Here is a 25,077-nt window from a genome sequence, read left to right on the forward strand (position 1 = left end):
TTTGACAGTATGCGGCTTATTAATTAAATACTGTAGCTAAAAGGAGGCTTCTAGCTCTTTGCTCCTTTTAGCACTACAGATAACATACATGGAATAATGTGTGGAGTCTCTCAGGAATGCCTCGCGTATTTAAAACTTCCAGGCTTCCTTTGCGAAGTTTGCGCTTGTGTAGGTGCTCTAAAATGGGATGTTTCTTTCTTTCTTTTTTTTTTTTTCTCCAAGAAACCATCTGCAAGGATTAAGTAGTTTTATTCAGTGAGGTACAGAATTATGTCAATTGGGCCTGAATTTCACTTGCTAACCAAACCTTTAGGCTATTTTTTGCTGCCTAATACTTGTATGTAGTGATTTCTTGATCACTGCTGGCAAAATGATTCCCATGAAACTTGCAGCTGGTGTGAGTTTTTCTTTCTTTTAGTGGCTGTTAGTAAATTGTTGGGGGTGGGGAACGTTAGGTCTCTTTAATACTTCATGAAAATCACAGGATATTTTAATCTTCTTCCCTTGAGGGAGATCTTCATAAACTAAACTTAAAAGCAATGGCTTAATTATTCAAAAAGTTCAGTCACATGTAGATTCGCAGAGTGGGCTCCCACGGAGAGTGTCAGAAACGCATCTTATGGTGAACTAAATTTGCTTGAATGTCCCTAGAGCTTCACATCATCTGTGATAATACGCAATTCTGCATAGTTGCAATTAACCAGGCTTATTGCTCTAAATACAACTTGTGAATCAAAAAGAGCTAAATTGCATATTGATGTCATCTGTTAACATGGTCTGCTGTCCAGTTTTAAATCTAAATCTATACCTTAATTAGGTTTTCTTTGTATAAAGTGTATTTCGCAGTCTTGTTATGGTGTAGCACAAGATCTTCTGGCTTAAACCAAGTAGTTTTGCAAATTGGTTTGACCTCAGCCAAATTTAACAATGCCGACAGGAAATGATGCATTCTGCATTTACAGTGCCATATATTTCCATGGCGCTTTGCAAACGGATATAAAGATATGTTCAGTTCCCCAAGGAGCTCAGAGTTGAAGGTTTCTATTCTTTGTACATGTAAATAACTGCGTATGCTTGAATAGCCCCTCTGCCTCAAGTGGACTGTTAAGGTGTGAAATTGCTCATGTGTGTAGATGTTTGTGAAAGAACGAACTAAAAGCATTGGACAAGTGCTGAGAGGCAGGGGGTGGGTTGCATATGTCAAAAGATGCATGAACTTCTTTCTTCTTTTTAATATGGAGGGTCTGTGATCGTGCTTTAAAAGGCATTTTCTGTCTCTGAAAGTCTTCCAATGTTTATTGCTATGATTTCTAGACTAGGCAGCAACATAAATTTGGGTTTGAACATCCTGTGTATTTTAAGGTATAAATAATTACATGCACTGCATGCTTAATAGAAATAAAAAATTTGTCCTTCTGCTGGACAAAACATGCAATAGAGGAAAACGATTTGTTTCTAAGTGTATTGTGTTGGGCTTTTAATGTTGCATCTAATGCGCATGACCATTATACTAGTTATAACAAACTACTTTTCCAATGATCTTGGCTAAAAAAGCCATCAGTATAGTGTATCTTCCCTCAAGGTTACTTAGAAGCTATTAAATTTCATTCATAACCCATTCTTTCTAAAAGGCTCTTCAGTTGTTCAATCTGGCAAATGATAATGGATGGTCTTTGTGTTACTAAAGCATTTTTTTCCCTATTCAGGTAAGAGGATTTAAACTGAAGGCCAGATTATGTTGTTACTCCTTTACAGCTTACTAAATAGGAAGCACCATGCAGCTTTATTTGTCTCAACACTTGAGGTCAAGCCCTTAAAACAAGGGGTGAAATGCAGTATGTATTACTTCACTGCTGAAGCCTGCTCTTTGCCTGTCCTTTGCTTTATCCTTTGCCTATCCTTTGCTAGTAGTCAAGCCTCATTCAGATGAGGGAAGGTCTTATAATCCTAGGACAGGGTATGAATTTGTCTTTATAGCAGGGTTTATCCACTCAGTGTTGGAGGGAACTTTCTGACTCTGAAGTCTACACAACTAGGGATGTACAGTTTAGATATTAGGCAAAACTTTCTATGTAACACTGTAGTGTAAGACAGCTTTCACAATGACTTGCTTAAAACAAAATTAGTCACTTAAGAGAGTTAATGTTTTCTGTAATTGGATTTTTATTCCAGACAAGAGAGGGACGGTGGACTGGATGACTGCTTGAGGCTTCTACTATCCCTGTGTTTCTGACTTGCTTGTACTATGTAGTTACGACAGTTTTCTTCTTAGCGTGGTTACCTGAGGAAATGGGCATCTGCACATGTGGTGCCTTCCAGTCTGCTCAGGGACTCAACTTCAACCTAATTTGATCTTAAATATATTGCTTGCACAAATGGGCAGCTGGATGGAGCCAAAAAACAGCTTGGTAACTCTGCCTTGGGAGTGGTGGCAAAATTAGCCAAGGCTGTTATTACCCACCCATCCAAGAGTCCACCCAGAAGAAATGCTGCGAGTGACCCAGTTAGAATTGACGCCTTGCTAGGCAGAAGATAATTCAAGCAGGAGATGCAAAGCTACAGGGAAATGAGACTGTGAATTTTGCTGCTCGCGGCCCAACTCCTTCTCAAAGGGATTGCTGAGCTTGTGAGGAAGCCTAAAGCCAATGAGAGCTGCCTTTAAGTTCTTGAAGATGCACAGCATGTTTATATACAGCACTGCCTCCCACACTTTTCCTTCTTGATTAAAAAAAATGGCTTTTTGCCTGCCAGAAAGGTCCCAGAAATTCTCGTATTCTTTCAAAATGGAAACAGTGCGATACACCATTTAAACTAACAGCCTTTTATATGGCCAAAGCTGACAAAATTTAGTGTGCGTGTAGGTTATCAGTTACAGTTGTACTAGAGGTGTGACTTTTGTTCTCAGATACACTTTTAAAATTTGTTTATGCAAATTTTTGTGGACTTGGTGCGATTTCAGTGGAGTTGCAAGTGATGGTGGAGTTCATATGGGGCACTGGGCAGTGCTGACAGAGGAAGGGTGGCTTGTGAGGGCAACAGCAGGAGGTCTCCGAGGGTCATTATCTTTACTGAGATGTTACTAGAAAAAACTTTGCTTCTATTTTAAAAAGTTAAAATCGCTTTCCCCCACAAGTTCAAAGGCACTAATGAACTCTGTATAATTACATAACACGCATTTGCATTTGCATTATAGTGGGTTCAGTTGCATCAGGCCCCGTTGCATTGGACACTGAATGAACCAACAGTGATCTGAGCAGTTGGTGATTAAAATCCTGATTTCCAGGAAACAGGGGAGCTGCAGGTCAGGGGAGGGCTGGCTGCAGTGGGTGCTTTAAAGAGTGGGCTGTTAAATAATCCATCACCTGTGTCAGTAACACTTCCCTATGGAGTTAATTCCCATAATGCTGGAGACAGCTGCTGCTAAAAATGCCTGTTCTGATTGGGGGCCTCACTCACTGAAGCCCTGAGGGTGGGTGCGTGGGTGGGTGGGTGTTGGAAAGCAGTACGTGCTCCGCCGTGGTTCCCGGGGTTGTCCCTGCTTCTCTGCACGGAGGCAGCGTGGGGGGACGGGGAGCTGCTGCACCTGAGGCCCTTTGAGGCTGCGGCGCGGCCTCGGAAAGCGGCAGCTCTGGTGTGTGAAATACCCCGGGCTGGCGGCCGAGAGCGCCGGCCGGAGCGCGGAGGCCGGACGCGGCGCCTGCCTTGTCCGGGGCTGGGCGGGTTGCACGGGCCCCTCTGACCGCGCACCCCGGGTGGCAGCGAGAGCGGGTTTGCGGGCGTTGCCCCAGAGCTGTTTAGGAGGCCGAGGAGGGTCGGGTTAGATCGGCGGCTGCTCTCCTCCGCGTCTCCGTGGGGAGGGGGCAGAGCAGGCTGCGCCCCCCCCCCCCCCCCCCGCCTCTCCCCTCCCCTTGCCCGCGTGGGGCGCCCGCTGCGCTCGGCACTTTCCGTCTCGCTCTGCGATGCCCTCGGGCCGCTTCGGGTGTTTCCGTGGCCCTTCGGCTCGGGTTCGGCAGTTTCCGCGGCAGGGGCTCCCTCCGTTGTCGGGGTAACGCTAAGCATCTCGGAGCGACTGAGGCCTGGAGCGGCGCCGCCGCCGCCGGCAGGTAAGAGCGGGCGGCAGGCGCCGGGGAGCCCGCTGCGCCTCGGCCTGCCCCGCCTCGGCCTGCCCCGCCTCGGCCTGCCCCGCCTCGGCGGCCGCGGGGCGCGGGTGGGGGTGGGGGCGGCCGCGTTCCTGCCCCGCCGCGGGCGCCCGGCACGCCGAGCGCGGGCCTCCTGCTGCGGCCGGGGCAGCGCGGGAGCCGGGCCTCCACCGTGTCTGCGCCTGAAGCGTCCGTGAGCCCCCTTGCTGCCTGCCGCTGGCTTTACGAAGCGCTTTGTACAGGACGTGGCGTTGCCCGAGGCTACTCGGTTCTTGGGAATCGGCCACCGTGAGCCAGGATGGCTCCGGCCCCCGCGGCAGCACGCTGTCCTGCACGCAGGAAAAGTTACGCTAGAAACGGGCCGGACGGGTCGCTACGCGTGGTTTTTTCACTCCAGCTCCCTCTTTGTGGATTCAGGATTTAATTAGATTTTTACTATTTAGAGAGAAGAGTATTTAGCCATTTACCATGCTTCTACAGTGTAGCTTGATTTTGTATTCTATTCTTCTTGCAGGCCGTTTTAAACACTTTAAAATTAAAAAGCTAACACTTCTTCTAGGTAAGGATTGTAAGAAAAAGCCATGATTTTTATACAGGTAATTGAAAAGTCTGTCAGGGAAACATCACAGCAACGCGTGCAGCAAACCAGCTTTTATCGATGCGCTTGGTGATGGGCTTGCTGGTGGGCTGGGCACCTTTCTAATCTCAGTCAGGTGTCCTAGATCCTAAATGCCCTGATGCCATTAGCACACAGAGCGTGTAAATAACTTTTAAGAACTGTCACCAAAGACAGAATAGCCTAAATGAAAAGCTCTTTTTTTCTGGATGTAAATTATTACCCTTTGAAATATTTACATTCATTCTGGCTCACTGCTTTTTGTAGAAATGAGTCTCACCTAAATCTGAGAAAACTTCAGCCCCAACAAGTAAAACCTCTTTTCCTTTGAATACATTTTAATTCTTTAACTGTTGACTTTTAAGTAATGAACTGAGAGGTTTGTCTGGAGGGAAATTGCCCCGTATCAAAGCATGATCTTCCCCTACCCATACGATTATTATGAGTCCCAATGAAATCTGATGTACGTCTGTGGTGGTGGGTGCAGGAAAACGTGACTCCTTTGCCCACGCTCTGAGATGGCCATTCATCAGTCTGCCTTAGCTCAGAAATGATATGACTATATTGGTGTAGTATGGCCTGTGAGCTAATATTCTCTAAAATCAGGCTTGATTTCCCGACGGGCCTGGTTTCCCAGCACAGAGCCATGGGTGTATGGCGTTTGGACTGGAGCTGGCTGGTGTCTGGCTAGTTAAGGGCAGGGAATGACCTTGAATCTCTCTGTACTTTTTCATGTAAATAGACATTCATGCTCTTAAAAGGTTATACGCGCTAAAGCATCTGTGGGTTGTTTCACCTGTGTCCTGTGGGGTACATTGGGGTGCTAATCAAGCTGGAGCCTGAAAGACAATGGCTCAAGTAGATGGTAAGCAAAAAATTGTTGCTTTTTTCAAATATCTAATCTGATCAAAGGGATGAGATCCCTGGGCTGGATCATACTCTATTTCATTCCTCAAAGTGTTTGACTTTTAAGGAAGTTCTTGTCTTTTAGACCTTGGAAAAAAAAGAGCATGGTGTGCCAGAATCATTTGTAAAAGGTAGTTCTACTCCTCAATTTTATTTTTCTTCCTTGAGAAGGCATTTTTGGAGAGGCATCTGTCAGCTAGAGTGTAAATGCACGAGCTTTTCAAGCAACAGGAAATAGTGGATAATGAATTCCCAAGATTACAGCAAGCATAATGAATGATTTCAAGTGATTTTGTGCCAGGAGAAATCTACTTACGTAGACTATTTATTTACATAGAGCAATTTCCTAGACCATTTTGCATGGTTATCGAGGTGGAGAAGAGTATCTAATATTAGGGATTGTCTGTAATTTACATGACATTATCACTGGGTCTTGCTATAGTAAGTGCTAGTCTGCCTTTTTAAACATACGCAGTTTTGGCTGAAAAATTGTTCTTGCTCTGCATGAATGCCCAAAGGGATAGATAGGTGTAGCTATCTTAATTCTAACAGGTTGACGTTCACGTGTGTAGTGAAGCAGACAACACAGCTTGATGCGAGTTGGTCGAGAGACGCAGCTTGTAAAGCTAAGGGAAATTACCTCTCCGAGGGGGACGCAAGGGACGTGTTTATGACTGCAGATGCAATGAACGCTTAGCAGAAAAAAATGTGGCTCTAGAAAATGAATTACAGCTATATGGTTTTGTATGATAAAGTCTTTATTTCATGCTAGCTTTTTTTTCGTTTAGGCATCTTGAACTTTTATTCGAACCTGAAATGAATTTCTCTATTAGTTAAAGTTCTGAGCCAATATAAAACTTATATTCAAATGCGGAATAACTTCTTTCCCCAATAAATTAAAATGAAGCAGGGAGAATAAGAATGAAAGTGATAGAACGGGCTACAGTGTTTCAGAGCAGAACTGGAGGTTTAAGAGAACATTTTTTTAAAAAAAGAAACGTGAAACAGAGATGAACACCACTCCCATCTTTACTTGAATGATTTATTTTCTTTCTTTTTTTTTTGTGGCAAGAACACTGCACCCATATGCCACTACAGGTGTGTAGAGGATTCTGAATTAGCGTGGAGATAAATCGAATGGCTCTTGCTAAGAGATGAAATTGCTTGTTACAAGGCTAGCTACACTTGCTTCTATTTCGATATCTGCTAGTTCATGTTGTTCCCATTAATACTAGAGGCAAGATACTGAACTACCAATGTATTTAAAAATGGCACCTACTTCATTTGTGAATGTTGAGCCAAGTAGTTTTAATTTTTTAAATTTTTTAATTTTTAATTATTTTTTGTATCCTTTCCACTGTACAGGTTAGTTTTCCTTTCCTGGTATCAATACTGCATTTGACTGCTCTTTTAACCTACCTAGTCAAAGGTACAGAATCTGATTTTGCTTTTCTTTTTTTGCGAAAGACAACATAACCTTCTTAAAATACTCACTTGAAGTATGGACATAATATTTGAAGAGAAGAGACTTTAAAACAAGAGTCTATGTTCATATCCATTTTATATACGATCTCTTAGTGTGTAATTGGTGACCTAGGCAAATCGAACTTCTGTGCATGCGCGTCTTAACTCACCGTCTAGCAGCTCAGAACAAAAACTCACTCTTCCCCAGCAATGTCAAAGGAGCCTTTTAAACCTTCCAAGGTTCTTCCAAGAACCCCAAGGTTCTTTTTATTTTTTAAAAAATATATAAATTTTTCAGATCTTGGCATTGCTGAAGTGTGTAAGAGTTGGGTTTTCTCCAGCTGTTTTTCTTTTTAAAGCAGACCGGTAAAATCACACAACACAACTCCTAAAGATCATCTCTGTATATAAGATATTGAAGATTATTAGCGACCTGCCCCATTTCTGACACAAAGCTCTGAAAAGAACATTGTTTTCACGTTCTTGAGTATTTTCTTTCAAATGTAGGTAGTGGCTTTGTAGATGATGCACAGGGTAAACTAATCCGCCATGTAGTTTCTATAGCCGTCTTTGGATGCAAAGTACTGGAAGGAGCTTTCTGGTAAATTCTGAGTTATTTTGGTATTCTTTGAAATAAACCAGCATAAGCCATTGCGAGAGGCTGGGTACTAGGCTATGTGAACCACGCATCTATGGACTATGAGGCCAGCGCTCCTAAGCATTTTTCAGAAATACCATTTCAACCTTTTTAATTTTCTATATAATGCATATAAAGATCTATAGTTTTATCTTTTTAATTTTTTTCTCAATTTTTAGCATACTCTCACCTGTTAGAAATGTTGGTTTTTCTTGGACAGGTTTGCAGTCTGTGATAGTTTCTGTTATGGCTGTGTATGTGGATCATCGAATAGAAGCTCCCGACTCAGTTGCCTCCCCTTCTCTTATAACATGGCACCCACTTCATCCACTGCTGGCAGTTGCTTCCATCAGCACAGCATCTGGGGGCTGTGTGGATATCTATCTGGAACAGGTATGAATAGTCAGAAACTTTGCTTTTGGACTTGGTGTCATTTTGGTCTAACTTTAAGAGTTTAACATTGGCGTATTGTGTATCCTCCGTAAAAAATGCTGTATTGTTTTTCAAAGAGTTGGCTTTTCGCTTCAAACCTAGCAGAAGCCTTCCTACAGGAGTAAGAGTTCAGTTATTCAGTGAGAGCTGCTCATGAATGCTTTGAGGGAAAAATAGCCTGGAAAAGCAGAGTGAGGCAGTTGCTTTTAATACCGCTGTGTTTTCATTAGCAATTTTGAAGTGGATGTACTGCATAGCGTAGCACATTTTTATGCATGTAAAACAGATGTAAATGAAATTTATATAGCCATCTCATATGTTTTGCAGGATGCTCTGTTATATATCTGTTCTATAAGACAGAAAAATATCTCGTTGATCAGGGAGCAAGTCCGAAGGTGTATGTGCACCCTGGTGCTGAGTTGCCATGGTACTGACCCTGCACTTTATTTCCATTCTCAGGGAGAACATGTGTCTGACGCACATGTTGAAAGAAGCTTTCGGGTCACATCTCTTTCCTGGCAGCCCTCCAGGCTGATTTTGGCAGCAGGCTGGGAGAATGGAGAAGTTGTGGTGCTTAACAAACAAGACAAGGAGCACCACGCCATACCACCCAATCACAATGCTGAAATTACAGTCCTAAACTGGAGTACCAATGGTACCCGCCTTGTGTCTGGGGATAGGGTAAGTAGCTGAAATGCCCAAAGTATTTTTGATGTGGAACACAACATTGCAAGCCCCGCTGACAGAAAAGGATTGTAGAATGGACTGCTAGTGGACTACTACTCGTTTTGGGGGGAAAGTTGGATTTTATTGCTTTAGGTAGAAATTAATGGATGGGATAACGGAGGCACAGAAGTTGGAACTTTTTGCTTCTGTCTGTGCAGGAATTTTTTGGCGGACTCAAGAATAAAACCAAGATGTCCAGAATCGAAGTTCTGTAACAGCTGCAGTAATATTCATCTGTTGCACACACGTAGCTATCCTCACTTTAGTACTTAACAAACATGTTAATCTCTCTTGTGTTAGTGTAGGTTGTCTTGTTTTCCATAATGCTCTAAAAATAAGTAGCAACTATTTTATTGAAAGTATATTGTGGAAATATTTTGAAATCTGTTTGTCTTTATTTCTTAATGAGCTAGTTGCCATTTTATATAGTGAAATGAGAAATTAGCTTTTGAATATTTAGTATTCAGGATTAAGTATTCATATAGTATTCTAGTTTTGCCAGTTCTTGAGTCAGCAAATAAAAAAAATCTGTCGTTGTTACCATCTCCTTGATATAAACTTGAGCTTGTCCAAGAATTTCAGTTCTGTGCTTTGAGAATTCTTGTCTATATGAGTCAAAGGAAAATATAATTTTACACCATGTAAAATTCTTTTGACTGTTGGATGTGACAGAAAAGCTGTTAGGAATCACAGTTTAATTTATCCTCTTGCTTATTAGAAAAGAGGAAATGCTGCTGAGATGGAAGGAGGTGACACAGTGTAGTTGAGACCTTATTTATGTAGAGAGAATACATTAATGCAACTGCAGTTAGTTCAGTATAAAGAGCCCTGTATTTATGACCAGACTTTTCTCGCATTGATTTGTTTAGTATCAGATGACAGTAATTACATATTTTTAAAACAGATGTAGCTCTCCACAGAATCACAGAACAGTTGAGGTTGGAAGGGACCTCTGGAGATCATCTAGTCCAATCTCTTGTCACAAGCAGGGTCACCTAGAGCATGTTGCCCAGGATTGTGTGCAGATGGCTTTTAAATAGCTCCAAGGAAGGAGACTCCACAACCTCTCTGGGCAACCTCTTCCAGTGCTCAGTCACCCTCACAGTAAAGAAGTTTTTCCTCGTGTTCAGACAGAACTTCCCGAGTTTCAGTTTGTGCCCATCACCTCTCATCCTATCGCTGGGCACCACTGAAAAGTCTGGACCCATCCTCTTTACACCCTCCCTTCAGATATTTATACACATTGATAAGATCCCCCCTCAGTCTTCTCTTCTCTAGGCTGAGCAGTCCCAGCTCTCTCAGCCTCTCATCAAATGAGAGATGCTCTAGTCCCTTAATCATCTGAGTGACCTTTTGCTGGACCTGCTCCAATATATCCATCTCACTTATACTGGGAAGCCCAGACCTGGACATAGCACTCCAGGTGTGGCCTCACCAGGGCTGAGTAGAGAGGAAGGATCACCTTCCTTGACATACTGACAACGCTCTTCCTAACGCAGCCCAGGACGCTGTTGGCCTCCTTTGTCACGAGGGCACATTGCTGGCTCCTGGTCAGCTTGGTGTCCACTAGGACCCCCACCCAGGTCCTTCTCTGCAGAGTTGCTCTCCAGCAGGTCAGCCCCCAGCCTGTCCTGGTGCCTGGGGTTATTCCTCCCCAGGTGCAGGACCCTGCACTTCCCTTTGTACTTCATGAGGTTCCTCTCTGCCCACCTCTCCAGCCTGTCGAGGTCCCTCTGCATGGCAGCACAGCCCTCTGGTGCTTCAGCCACTCTTCCCAGTTTTGTATCATCAGCAAATGTGCTGAGGGTGTGTTCTGTCCCTTCATCCAGGTCACTGATGAATGAGTTGAACAGGACTGGACTCAGTATTGACCCCTGGGGTACACTGCAAGTTACTGGCCTCCAACTAGACTTTGCGCCACTGATCCCAACCCTCTGAGCTCTGCCACTCAGCCAGTTTCCAGGTTTTGATTACACAAGAGAATCCTAAGGTTCTAGGTGTTTCGAAAATGAAAACATATTTATAAAGCAAATAGCTTTTATAACAAGGAACTAAAACTTTAGATTGTTAAAAGTGATTGAGAAGATACAGGATACCTTAAGAGGGAATCTCATAGATTCTGAGATCAATATCCTTTGTCCTTTCCAAACGTTGTTTGAGAGCTGGTCAGTTCTGCATCATTCTATAACCGCTGTCACGCTTAGAATATGTAATGAGCTTTTATTTTCCGTCTGTTATACTCATGACTGAGTATGGAAGCACAGCTTACAAGTAGATTGTAACTGCTTTTATTCTGAGTTCTATCTTGCTTTTTCATCTACCTCATAAATGTTTTCCTCTAGACAGAAATTAGTGACTCAGTTTGGTTTCATATTCTAGACTTTGCTAGAAGTTGGCAAGTAAATGCTTACTCCGAAATGCATTTTGGAAGATAAAAAATTCCCTTTAAAGTAACCCTTGCAAAAACAGTATGTAAAAAACACTCGCTAATGTCTCATATATCTTTTCAAAGTGTTGGCATAGGGCATTATCAGACACGTACTGTGAATTGAATTAATGGAATACAAGATTTGCTTCCCTCATTAGATAAACCCATCTCATGGTTGGGAATAGAGGAACTGGGGGAGATCTGTGTGTTTTGGAGGATAAAAATCCAAATGACCTCAAATAGTTTTGGTTTTTGTGTAAGAGTTCCATTGTTCTTCAATGTTGGTGGTACATTGGGTATTATTGTAGAAGCAGAGAGAGTGGCCTTTGGGCAAAAGGAGCCCAGTCTCATTCAGAAAGAGAGAGATGCTCTCAACGTGGGGTATCTTGAATGCAGTGGAATGAATGTCAACAGCCTTAGGAGACTGCAGGGTTTTTCTCCAGCTTATAAATGGTGCGGGCTTTCTTATTTGGAAACCCTGGACTTTGGTGACATTTAAAGCTGATGGAAAAGTTAGAACAGCAGCCAATAAGCCATGAACTTTCTGATCATAGGATCGTGTGATTCCCAGAGATGAGCAGCAAGCGTTGTGTGAACCATGAATGGCCTCTTGAAACTTGGGTACAGCAGTTTCACAGCTGCACAGTCTTTAAGCTAAAAGAGACAGCATTGCACTTGGTAAAGAATATTGGATGGTATAAATATTATCATCTTACTGCTGAAAAGAAATTAGACCTGTGATTCTGGGCACTTAGGAAAAAAGGGAATGTTACCTTGGAAGGCCCCAGCTGCATCTCCTGTGGTTCGAGTTAGAATTGTAAAGTATAAGTGTATACAGTATACTGCTGTTTCTAGTCTTTCATTCCTAGAATATTCCATTAAAATCAGTAAAGAAAAATAGAGAAAATTATAATACATTTTTTATTGTGATTTGCCTTAATGAAACAAAATGAGATTAAACTTTAGACCACAAATTGTGACTTTTCTTTTCATGCAGTGCTTACACAGGGGGCCTCCAGATGCAATTTGGTTCCTTAGCATTAACATAATGACAATAATAAATAATAATAGTCTTAAAATTCCAGCTGTGAAGCTGTAGCGTAAGTCAGCCTGTTGGGATTGTTAATGTGTATGTCATGCTGCACTGTCCTTTTGCTTCTCTGCCTGCTCCTTTCTTTCCAGTCAGCAGGGGTTTGAAATTCATACTTATCCTGAGCTGGCGCAGCAAAATGCTTGTTAACTTCAAAACCTGCACCAGGCTCAGAGGTTTGCACAGTATTTGCCCTTTCACTGGTGCGTGTGCTTGTGTTCTTGCTCGCAGAAAAGCCAGCAACTGAGACTTTGTTTGTGTGATACTAGTTGTTATTTATGCTGCAAATGTTTGTTTTGTGGAAAATATGTGTACTTGGATAGAGAAAAGGAAAGTCCAGGATTTATATTCCTAATTGTTATATAACATTGGCAGCAAAATAGAAGCTTAAGAATATAACCTTTCGTAATAATATACAGTAGCAGTCTGCAGATATAAAGTATCAGGAAGCGTGAAAACGTGCTCTAGATGAGGTAGGTAAGAAAAAGCTGGAGAAATGGAATTAAGGAAAGGGAAGGTTAGGATGAGTATCAGGAAAAATATTGCCTGGGAGTCCGATCTATTTAGACTATTGAACATTTTCCTAAAGAAATGGTAAAAGCTATTTTGCTCAAGAGAATTTTAAAGTTATGCTGAAGGAAATAGTGCAGTTATCTTCCAGAGCCAATTTTTATTGACTCTTGTTGAATTAATTAGCTAACCAGTCTTTCCTTTCTTTAGCTTCTATGGTTCTTCCAGCTATGATGTTTTTTAATTTGTTTTAATGAATTCTCATTGTAGTCAGATGTCTACTGTATGAAAGAAAGGAAAAGCTGCAGAATTTCTGAAGTCTTTCCCTAGACAGGTGATCTGCGTCGTGGGTCTTCCTGTGTCTGATCACATAACCACGATCATCTATATGTGTGTGTTATACGCACTTATTCAGAGATGCATACCTTTTCATTTATTGTTCTGTAGCCTAACGTTTTTTCTTTTAGCAACCTGAGTACTTGCAAGAATACAGTGGAAAGGCAGTTACCTAAATGAATATCTGCATATGCATACTTGCAGGGAAAAACAAGGCCGTTTTAATTGCCCTAGTAATGTCATTTAACTAGAAATGAGTATGACCAACAAGCCTTTTTAGACAACGTCATTTAAGATAAGTATGTAATATAAAAACACTTTTGTTCCTTGTGTCTTGGTTTTAGGCAGGAGCAATTGCATTTTTCAACCAAATAGAAGGACAGGTATTGCTCTGTCAATAAAATAGTTGATATTTTTGTGTGCACTGAGTAGTTTGGGTCTGGATTCTCCTCTGTGTGGAAAGTGTAATGAATTAACTGTTTACTTTTTCTAGCATGGGGTCTTGGTTCTATGGCGAATGGACCAGCGAGGTCGAGTGCAAGGTCCTCCCCTGCTGAAACATGAGTATGGAAAATACATATCCCACTGTATCTTTCGACCACCCCCTCCTGGCGAGTAAGTATGGTGTCCCTTGGAGAGCACTGGTAGACCAGGTCTTTCTCTTGTTCCACAGAAGGGCAAGCGTGTTCCCAGAGAGGCTCCCCTCCCAGTTCTCCTCCTAACTGTCCTCTAGTTCCAGCTTCTTCTCCCTCTCTAGTAGCTGGCTCTGTGTTCTGTATCGAGCTACAGACCTTTTTTTTTCTTTTTTTTTGTCCCTTTTTCTCTGTTACTGCCACCTCTTCTTCCTTTGGTTCTTCTAATGCAGCAATGTTGCTGATAGTGTTTTCAGCGTGCTTGCTGTTTTTCGCAATTATATATGAAATTATTGGCAGCAATAATTACATCAAAAATCAGTTCTTAAACATTATTATGAATTTCTTCTCTAAGCAAAAAATAGGACACAGCTGTAGTAGAAAACATAATTTTCTTTGCCTGGGTCACTTGTTTGTTTCACATTTCTGTAAAAATAACAATGCTTAGGGAAAAGAAGGTGAAACAATGCAAATGAAACTAGTATTAATATTTTCCTTTACTTCTCTTTTTGAGTTTTTTGTCCTTCCCCGACCAGTGTGCTGAAACATTTTTCTTACCTGTTTACTATGTGTTTTATTAGGTCCTCATCCAACATATATGGGTTGGAAAGCACGGTGTTATGTAAGGAATTGGAAATAAGTGTCTCTGCTTGTTTGCAGAGACTTCATGCAGCTGGCAAAAGCAGCAGTGAGTGGTGATGAGAAGGCCTTGGATATGTTTAACTGGAGAAAAGCTGGAACAGGACCACCTTTGAAAATGGGTCCGCAGGAAGGACTGTCCTTCTTTATCACTTTGACAGATGGTAAGAACAAAAACACATTTCCAGTCTGCTGGAAACTTGTCTCCTTAGTGCTTCAAAACACTTTAATGCAAGATAATCCTGTTTTCATGTATTCAACAGGAAAGAGTATTCATAGGCATTGGAGAATGGTAAGAAAAAGTGAATAAAGCAATGAAAATGCTAACAGTCAGGGTGAGGCTCTGCAAAAAGAACACTATGGTTATTGCATTAGTCAGGTTCCCACCGAAGTGAGTGTAAGTTGAGAGATGAGTAGATACTCTTTACTTTTGATACAAATGAGGACTGTCTGCTTTTGAAAGGGCAATAGCTCTTCCTATTCCTGAAAGGAGACAGTAGTCCTTGTTTTGATGTTTCTGACAAGTGGAACAGCTGATTAGATTTCTGAAAAAAATGACACTTTAAAAAGCCCCGACTAGTCATTGCTTAGCATGTACCCCTTTTCAGATGGAGAAGGAAAGCAATTTCTAGCACCCAAAAGTAAATGGAAGTAGAAATTGTCCTCGTTTTGTACAAAAATTGAAAATAATGCATGTGTTGTGGTTTTGTTAGAAATAGTCAAATGCTACTGGAACATATTTTTGTGTGAAATTATTAATTTAGTCTTTCACTTCTTTCCCTGTGCTTTGAAATAATGCTTCAGTCTAAGGAAGGAAAAAGTCCTGTCAAGATTCTATTTTCTTAGTTTTCTTCCTAAAATCCTTTTTCTTTCTCTGGCATATGCCTCCTCCCCTTATTTTTTTCTCTTCTGGTTATTAATTTATCCTCAGCTAATTTTCTTCCTACTCCAGTTTTTCTGGTGTTGCTTTTTGTCTCCTTCTAACCCGTTACCCCTTGGGATGAGAGCCAGAATGTGTGTGACAAGTATTCTAATGAGTATGTTTCTGGTAGGTAATTTGAGTACGTAATCCTCTCAAATCAAGTGTTAACAACTCCAAAAATCCATTTAAGTTATGCTAGTTCCAGAACTCAATTACAGCATGAGTCAGTGTTTACATTAGCAAAAATGAGACCCATAACTAACACCAGTACAGCTTTGCGTTGATTGCTGGAGTGGTTTTGTCTAGCTGGGTGTTTATTTTGCAGAACAGTGGACCTTACCTTCATTTGGCTGATGAGGTACAGGCCTCTCTGCCAAACATGAACCATTTAAATATAAAAGCCATACAGACCCCTTCTGAAACAACTGTACAAGAACTGAATCTTTGTGTTACACTGTCATTTCCAGAACAACCGTTATGATGATGCGCAGCACCATCTAGGGACAGACATGCTATCCTGCAAGTGGGTGTCCTCTGAACTTCAAATTTCAGTCAAATTACATTGCCTTGCTCTTTTGAATGGTCTCATTGTTTTAGTTGATTGAGCATATATATACTGTCATAATTTCAGAATCAGTTATTTTCAAGGAGTTTAAAGGTGACTTAAATATTACCTCTGCAATCAGCATTCCCAGACCAAACTCATTCAATAAAAATAAAAAATTTGGTTGTTTTAAATTTGTCTAATGCATTAAAAAAATCGTATTCCAGTTTTTCTAAATAGCACAAAAGAGATTTGACTAAAGACCACGGAGCATCTACTAAAGCTAAATTAAAATAAGCAGACAATTAAAATCCTCATAAAAACAAGTTTGAAGTATTTATTAATGGGGATTAGATATATTTTGGTGCTTCCAAAATGCTGATCACTCTAGTAAGGCAGTTGATGAAGTTCAGTTAACATGTTGTATGAGGTGCTTATCTGAAACAAGAAATCCTGAACAGATCAAAAGTTTCAAATGTTATTTTGCAACATTCTCCATGATCACTAAGAATCATCTTTATTACTCAGCGTTCGAGATGATTGGCATAGGTACTGGGACATGACCTGAATAGTCTAAGTCATCCTGATATTTTTTCTGAAAGCACCCTTTTTTTGTATTCTCTGCAGACATTTAAGGTCTGGCCCCTTTGGCCTAACCAGTATCCACTTTCTGCTGCTTTTTAGCTTCAAAATCTCACAGTTGCTTGCTCAGAATTTGTTAACTTTTCAGATTAGTCTTTTAACTTTCTTAAAGTTATTTAGAAAGCTATAATCCTTTCCTTAACTGCATAAGCAGCTTCAAAATAGTGAGCACTCTTACCTACGTGGTACCCAGTGCTCTTTGTATGGTAATATCCAAGTACAGAGAGAGAACTTAACTCTGGACCCAGTTTCAGGTGGCCAGCAAAATGAAGGGATTGACTATTTGTTGTAAAAGATCCTGTAAAACTTTTACAAGAGTAACAGTAGTCACCCTGGCTTCTTGGTCATATTAGAACTGTGTTAATTACATCCTGCTACCTACGTTTTCCCTGTGGTTTCAATTCGATACAGTATTCTTTATTTCATGTCTAAAGCCTGGATTCTAAAAGAGCTTTGTGCAAACAAAACGTCTGTCAATATTAATGAGGCTTCCTGTGGGGTCTACATCAAACTAACCTTGGGCCCCAATCCTGTATCTAGCGTCGCTGTGCCCTGGCAGTGGCTGTACTGAACACCGCAGGGTAGCCGCAGGGATCCGCTCCCTTCTGTCTTGCGAAGGTGGTGTGAAACATGCTGTTTGTAAGCGGCTTCGATATCCTGTAGCTGTAGATGATAGATTAGCGCAAGGCGTTATTGCAATAGAAAAATAACATTACCATAGAGGATGCTGTGCTGGACAGCTGTATTTAAGAAGAGAAAAGAATGAAGATATCTATTCAGAGTTTTATTTCAGGGAGAAAATGAAAAAGTATGGGAGCAGGCAGGTTAGGACTTTCCATTTTTTTTATAGCTGGAATGTGGAGGTTGCTAAGGTATTTGCAAATGTTTTGGAAGTTGAAACGTCCTTTTTAATTGGGAACATCATATTAACCCCCTAGGCACAATACTTCAGCGTAAATTTCTTAATGTTCACTCTTACATATTTGTGTGTTTTCTACTTCAGCTTTTTAGAGAAAATACTTGATTTTATAGGGTTTTTTTTGATCTGCACCAGTTTGAAATGCCACATTCAAATAGTGTCATGATCTACTAAGAAGTGGGGTGTGTGTGTGGGTGTGGGTGTGTGGGTGTGTGTGTGTGTGTGTGTGTGTGTGTGTGTGGCATGAGATCTGTCAGCCTTCCATGACCTCATTTGTTTGTGTGATTTCAGTAATAGCATTTGGAAATGCTGTATTAATTCTAGTGTTTTTCACTGGCTGGAGATCTATGTATGGTTTATATACCGCTACAATTTAACCAAATGATAATGGCTTCTTTAGTGTGGATATGTGGTGTAGTTGCCCTGTTATGTACTACATGGTCAGTGTTCTTAGACACTCTACCATTTGCGTTCTATTACTCATTTATAGTATACCTGAATTCTGAAATTCACACAGAAAAGCTGTATTTAGTGTGTGTGGTGGGCTGCTTCTGAATAATGAAGACCTTCATATCCATGGGCCTCTATAATCTAAACATTACTATAAACTGTACCAATTCTTAGCTATCATCCCTCTTCCACAAATTATTGTTGATACTTAGGATTTCAGAAGCCATCATTCAGCCTTTCACATACATGCACACTTAGGCAGAAAGCGTACTTTTGTTTTAAAAGTAGGGCATTCAAATGATTTGTGGTTTTGGATTTCCTAGATGGGGAAAGAGAGAATAAGTTTTAATTTGTTCCTCTGGTCGACTATCATACAGCCTTTGTCCTGAGGCAAATTAGGGGACAAAGGAAGTGTGGTGGTTGTTGTTGTTTCAGTACTTGAGGAATACTTTATTAAAGTAGAAGGAAACAACTTTGATTTTTGTGGCTTAAAGAACCATTAACTAAGAACTGTGTAACTGGTTTATGTGTACTACAGGGTCTGTGCATTACGTGAATGAGAAAGGAAAGACAAGCCATATATTGTCCATAGACAGTCCTGTCCAAAAGCTTCTGTTCATGGAGAAAAGAGATGTTTTAGTGGTAATAACAGAGAACCTGCTGTTGTCCTTGCATACAATTACTCTTGAGGGAGAGACAGAAGAGCTCATGAAGGTAAGAGTCAGGCTACAAGGTAAAGCTGAAATGTTTAATCTTTGTAAGTATTTGCTAGGTTTTTTGGTTATCACTTTTTTTGCTCACAAAAGAATCAACTCTTATTTTTCCATCTCAGATAATACCTTGATAGGCAAATACATGATTATTGAAACATGGAATAAAAAGGTGTATTACTGAACTTGGAAAGATGGTTTTCATCTTACCTTCCTGATTTTTCTTAGCTGCTTTCATTTTGACACTATATTGATCTTTTTAATTTTTATTTACCCAGTCTTAGTGAATTAGAGAAGAACTGACAGTTCATACTCTTCAAATCTATGTATAATTCCAGTATGGTCAAATGTTTATTAAAATGTTTTGTGGATAAATGGCTGGTAATATACTTACTCAGATTTATTATCATCAGTCATTCAGAGCTGCCTTCTCTTTCAAGTTAGTAGGAGCAGTACCTACCCCTCTTGGTGACATTGTCTCTGTCTGCAAGTCTGAAAGGAGGTTTTGTTCTCACTTTATCAAAGTGTTCTTCAAAGCTGCAAACACAAGAAAGGTTTTTAAAAAATAGCAACCCACAAATAGTAATGTGATGATACAGAAATGACTGTAAAGGGACAAACAGCAAACTGATTTCATCCAGGACCACTAGTCATCTTGGCCCAATATGAATATAAAACACTGCACTGTTGGAGAACACTGCTTTGAAAAAACCCCAATTTTTCTAAGATTTTTTTTTTCTGAAATCCAGAAAAGATTGGACACTTGTGTATTATGGGAATGTCTGCTTTTTATTAATCAGTACTTCCACTTTTTATTAATCAGTACTTATTTTTGACTAGAAGTAAGAGCTGGTGTGTAATATTTTAAAAGCTGTTGCTTGTCAACATTTCTCTTATTACTCTTATATGTGATATACCTAATTCATTTAGTGGTGGTTGTTGTCTGAGGAAAACTGTTGGTCTGTCTGAACTATCTGGCAGATCTAGTAATTCTTACATTTAAAATTGCAGCCGCACCAGGCAATTCAGATATTTATAGTCTGTCAATATGTTCCTCCTACCTTCTGGTATTTTCTTTTATTTATTTCTGATTAACAGGTGAAGTTGAGTGGGAAGACAGGCCATTCTGCAGACATCATTTTAATAGACCATGGTCTTATTGTTACAGCAGTAGGTGAGACAGTCCTCAGGTAAGAGTCTTGTTTTAAAGCTGTTCTTGCTGTTCAAGAGAAATGCCAGCTAAATAATTTATAGTCTGCAGTAGACTAAAAATTTTACTGAACATGTAGTTTACATTATTTTCTCATTCTGTTTCTCAAAATAGAGAGAATGAAAAATCTATTTTCTTGAAGAAAACCTAAATTCTGTATGTTTTCCTTTTTCTCAAGGTATTTTTATCAGCCAATCCTACCCAAACTGTAAAACAACATAAATATTTTGGTTATTTTTATACCTAATTCCTTAAAACAAATATGTCACTTTGCTGTCTGCAATGTTACCATGTTTTGTAGGTTTTATCTTTTTGCATTTTGTTAAGTATGTGCTAAACCTTTCAGTTTTCTAACTGTGCTATGAGTACATGTCTTTCCCAAAACTCTTTTTGTGGGGGGGAAGGGAGACACCAGAGACTGCCCATTAGCCTCAGTGGCTCACTTCTTTGAGCCTGTGTCTGCTATTATCACATTGAATCCTCTGGTTAATTTTGTGAGAATGTGATAAAGACCAATCATTGACAAGGAATACATTTGATAACAATGTCCAGTTCAACAAAATGCATCTGGAATCTAAAGGGCTACTAGGAGTGATTGAGTCAGGGAATATCCTTAAAAAAATGAGGAAACATGAATAGGAAGGAAAATTATAGCTAGGTTTCATTTCTTTCAAAAAAAACCCCAAAAAACAAAAACACTGGGTTTGTTTCTGACTCCTTCCTTCATAGCAGAGTATCACAATACATGTTGCAGAATAAGAAGTCAAAGGAAAAGGAAGGAGACTGTTAAGAAATTCACATTCCAGAGGAAGCTGCTGACGATTTCATTTTAAAAATTAAATGATCCGGGCATTCTGGAAACAGCAAATTAATGCCATGTATAGCATCCTATTGACTGTTTAGCGAGACACCTGGAAGGAAAAGCATTGTTAAAACTCTCTTGTTTTCTGTGCTTTAGGTTCTGGGATTTGGAGCGAGGTGAGAACTATGTGCTCTTCCCAGATGTGCAATTTGGCTTTGAGGCAGGAGAATGCATTAACTGTGTTTCTTACTGCAGTGCTAAAGGTGAGAAACTATGATCTCTTGTTCCTAAACCTTGTCAAAGTATCAGTCTCTAGTGCCCTGTAGTCATTTTAAATATTTATCTTGTTACTGAGGGTATGTTTCTGCAGTGTTTTAGTTTAGATCAGGAGTGCCCCTTTTGATGGGACGGTGAGAGAATTCAATACTTACCACACGTTGGTTTGCAGTGTGGAGTTACCTTGGAGATAACTCCAAGCACACAAACTTGATTCCCTTTGGCACTGAACTGGAAGATGTGCTCCAGGAGTGCACATAATGCACTCCAAGCAGTAAGAGGCATTCGGTCTACAAGCCCGCACTAGAACTAATCCAAAGGAGAGCTCTCCAAATGCGCGTAGCATGGGCATTGGGTCCTTAACACAGGCTGTTCCTCTTACAGAGTTACTCCTGTGTATAGCTTGCTAATCCAGACAGGGCCAGGGTCTGTTAGAATTGTTTTCAGTAGTGGCTTGTACTCCAAGCAGAACTATTGAAAAATAAATGGTTAATATGAAATCATTGTGTGATACAATTAAAAGATAACTTCATCTGGTAGCTTAGAAAATGGGTCTTACTACATGAAACTTCTCCCGTTGTGTCCCTAGAAGAGTTCATGACTAGAATGCTGGTTTGCAGGCAAGGCAAAGAAGTGGAAGCTGCTAGAAGAAGGCTTCTCAATATCTCAAAACCAGAGTTTGGCTGCCCGTTACTTTGTATAATGTTTGTTTGTTTTTCCATTTGAAATGAAATGTCTGAAAGGTTTGTGAATGGCAGGTCTTTTAGCAGCTGGTACTAACAAAGGGAGAATAGCTATGTGGAAGAAAGCATCAGTATCCAGTCAGAGCATAGGGACTTTGGAGGGCAAGGACAGATGGAAGCTCCAGGCACCTACAGAACTTGATGGAAACATCACTCAAATAAAGGTGAGACACAGAGAGTTTTACATTTTAGTAGGACTTCACAAACATTACATGAATATGTCATCTTTGTGAAATAGAATGCCTATAATTGCCATCATACAGATACATACACAAGCAAAGAGGCCGATGCCCTCAATGTTACATGGGAAATCATTGATAAATTTAGGAGTAGAGTTGGTCTGTGGATATTTATGTGACTTTTCACCCTTCCTCCCTTCTACATTAAAGACCTCAAATAAAACCTCTAATTTCTCCAGTTTTTAAGTATTAAATTCATGTACTGGAACATATAAAAAGACTTAACCTGAAAACAAATGTCATGACGTATGTCTGGAAATAGCCTGATATGTTTTCAGAAATGTATCTTGGCATGGATCCATGTGCAACAGCTAAAGCACTTTTTAAGCATTTATTTTCACTCACAGCAGAATAGCTGTTCAGATGGATATGTATGCTGAAACAGCTTCCTTTTTCTGAAAGAGGAAATCCCTTGAATTACTTTCAAAATTGAAATGGGCAGAAGTATTACCTGTTGTAGCTGGTCTGTTACAGGCAAGGTTGAAATGGTCAGTAACATAAAACTCTGAAATGCAAGTAGATCTCTCTGCCTGGGAGAATTAGCAGTCATGGCATCCTTAAATCCAAACATTTCCCCTTCTTATGTCTCGTTGGCAGACCCTTTGGATTCAACAAAGTTTTTGAAATTGTTTTCTGGCAAAGACAGATTGTCAGAAGCCAAATTTATGTAACTTTATTAAAACAAGAAGCAAGGAAATTTGGTTTAAATAAATGATTTTAATCCTAGATAATTTTCTTCTTCATAGTCACTTTATAGTCACATATAAAGTTTGCTCTTGCTGGTAGTTACAACAGTAAAAATATATATTTACAACCAATTTTTTTCAGGTGAAAAGATATGCCCTCTAGAAGACACACTATATTTTTGCATGCAAAATGATTTTTTTAGATGCCTTTTTCTTTTTTTCTTTTTTTTCAAAGTCAGAAAGTGAATGATGCCTTGTTTACTGGATAATTTTTTTTATGTGGCATTGGTGTCAAACTCCATGTGGATAATAATAGGTTTTCTATTATAAATTTGCAAAACCAGCATTTAAAAATGTTTTTACTGCTTTTTACAGTATTTTTAATACTGAAGGTTATAACAATGCATTGTATTACCAGATTTATTCATTTTTAATCCATTCTTCATTAAGCTGCAGGATTCAGCATTTTTTATTTGAATTATTTTCAATGATTATTATGAGCGTAAGCATAAATACTGTCTTTCCATATTTACTTATTCATTTTTTGCTATATACAACAGAAATGAAATGAGCACTATGGTCATAAAATTTAAGTTTAAAAACATTGTGCATTAACAAAAAATTAACTTTTTTGACCACCCACCATTCTGTTAAAAGCTAAATGAAGCTCGCTCTTCTAAATTCTCTAGGGGTTTTCATTTTGTTTGTTTGTTATTCACTAATCTAAAGTTTTGTCTGGGTTTTTTAGAGTTTGTTATAACTTAGATTATTCTGTTGCTCTGCTTAATATGTGAGAATAATGCTTCTTCTTTTGGGGGAGGAATGAAAATCAAACGAATGTATCTGATGCCTTGCAAGAGGAAGTAATTTAATGTTTTCTTCTATTTGGATTTCACATTAGAATGGAAGCTATATAAAAAGCAATGGCATTTGCTTGCTCTAGGTAGGAACATAGTGAGTGGGAGTATATCAGAGTCCTACTTTCTAAATTAAAACATAAGGCTGGGAAATACTATTGAAGTCAATAACCCAAATCTTTTGTTAAGATGCTCCCGTAACAAAAGGCCCAGGATATAGGAAATAGTGTGTGCCATTAGCATATCATACATCTGCAAATAAGTTGAGGGGAAAGGAAGAGATATAGATGTTTATGTCAGCTTGACCATTCAAATATTTTCCAGATAACAGGATATGGAGTGCCGTCCAGAAATAGCACCTTGTTCCCAATGTTTGTTAGGATAAACAAAAGCATTGCCAAACTACCATCAACAATCACTGCATTTTGATCTCGTTTTATAAAGCTAACTTTAATTATGGATACTCTAGGGTTTTTTTGTAATGTTAATCTTTACAGTCAAAAATGTTCTGTAAATGACTTTTTGAAATTGTCACACGTGGAATCTTTTGGTAATTCCTGTGCAAGGCTATTCCTGTGCTTCCATGAAAATCTCGGAATAGCCACATACTGTTGCGAAATCAGAGTGGCAATATCTTCATTTGACTCCTTGCCAAGCTAATCTTTTTTTTCAACCTGGTGTAGTGGCTTCTAAAGAGAAGTGGTTGGGAAATGCACTCTAGCTCTTCTACTGTGCAGTATAGTATTCTAGCAGCTGTTAATTGTAAGTAAATGCTATTAAAAAAAACCAAACAACAAACCATGAAAATTAACTTTATTTCTCAGACTGCACCCTTGAATAAAATAAAGTATTTCCAAATACAACTATTCAAATCAATTTTGGTGGAAGAGTATAACCACAGAAGTATCAATATATCTGCATTTTTTATTAAAAAACTTTCAAATCAGGAAATTAATATGAAACTTCAATAACTTTGAAGGAACCAGAGACCCTGGAGACTTGACATATCTCTAGAATTTATAGAGCTTATCAGTTGTATAGGAGCAGAGACGTTTTCAGACCTCAGAGGATTTTTCTACAGCTCTTAGAAACTTTATAATTTATCTAGCCCGTTTGGAATTATGTCTATATGGATGGTTGCTGGTAGATTTTAAAAGAAAATCCAAAAAACAAAACCAGCGACAACAAAAATACTGCTCTGCCTGTTTCCTGGCCCGGTCATGAGATGGCTCCCATGCAGAATCTCTGCAGTGATGTTAAGTGATATGAGGCTTGAGCTGTGTACCCTGCTTATCAGGGAGTGTTATCGGTGGGGTGTGCCAGTTCAGGCTTCGCGCTCCCCCCCTGCGCTTATAGCTCCCAGACTAGAGTTTGGATAACCTGGTATGCAAGAGCAGCTCATGTGTAGCCAACTAGTTGCCCACAATGCTCTCTGAAAAGAATTAGCCTTTGATAGTAATAAACATGAAAAATATCAGACATGCTTATTTACCTGTGAATATGGAAAGAAAGAATGAGAATG

General features: G+C 39.8%; 1 protein-coding gene across 3 annotated transcripts in view; it reads left to right on the forward strand.

Annotated features, from left to right (window-relative positions):
- Positions 1-3,519: 3,519 nt before the first annotated feature.
- IFT140 (intraflagellar transport 140) overlaps positions 3,520-25,077 on the forward strand; it is an 86,449-nt gene continuing 64,891 nt past the window's right edge. The window contains exons 1-9 of one of the 3 annotated variants that reach the window (XM_026100443.2): positions 3,520-3,631; positions 7,983-8,155; positions 8,654-8,875; positions 13,778-13,899; positions 14,577-14,719; positions 18,571-18,746; positions 19,841-19,932; positions 20,911-21,017; positions 21,789-21,937. In XM_026100443.2, coding sequence (XP_025956228.2) covers positions 8,009-8,155; positions 8,654-8,875; positions 13,778-13,899; positions 14,577-14,719; positions 18,571-18,746; positions 19,841-19,932; positions 20,911-21,017; positions 21,789-21,937 — 1,158 coding nt within the window. In that variant the 5' untranslated portion in view covers positions 3,520-3,631; positions 7,983-8,008. Of the gene's footprint in view, positions 3,632-3,915; positions 4,104-7,070; positions 7,091-7,982; positions 8,156-8,653; positions 8,876-13,777; positions 13,900-14,576; positions 14,720-18,570; positions 18,747-19,840; positions 19,933-20,910; positions 21,018-21,788; positions 21,938-25,077 lie in introns of those variants that run through there. The other 2 variants (XM_026100442.2, XM_064520649.1) reach the window with 2 other exon arrangements.

The sequence above is a fragment of the Dromaius novaehollandiae genome, chromosome 14 (assembly GCF_036370855.1).
Source record: "Dromaius novaehollandiae isolate bDroNov1 chromosome 14, bDroNov1.hap1, whole genome shotgun sequence".
In the NCBI taxonomy this organism is placed as follows: Eukaryota; Metazoa; Chordata; class Aves; order Casuariiformes; family Dromaiidae; genus Dromaius; species Dromaius novaehollandiae.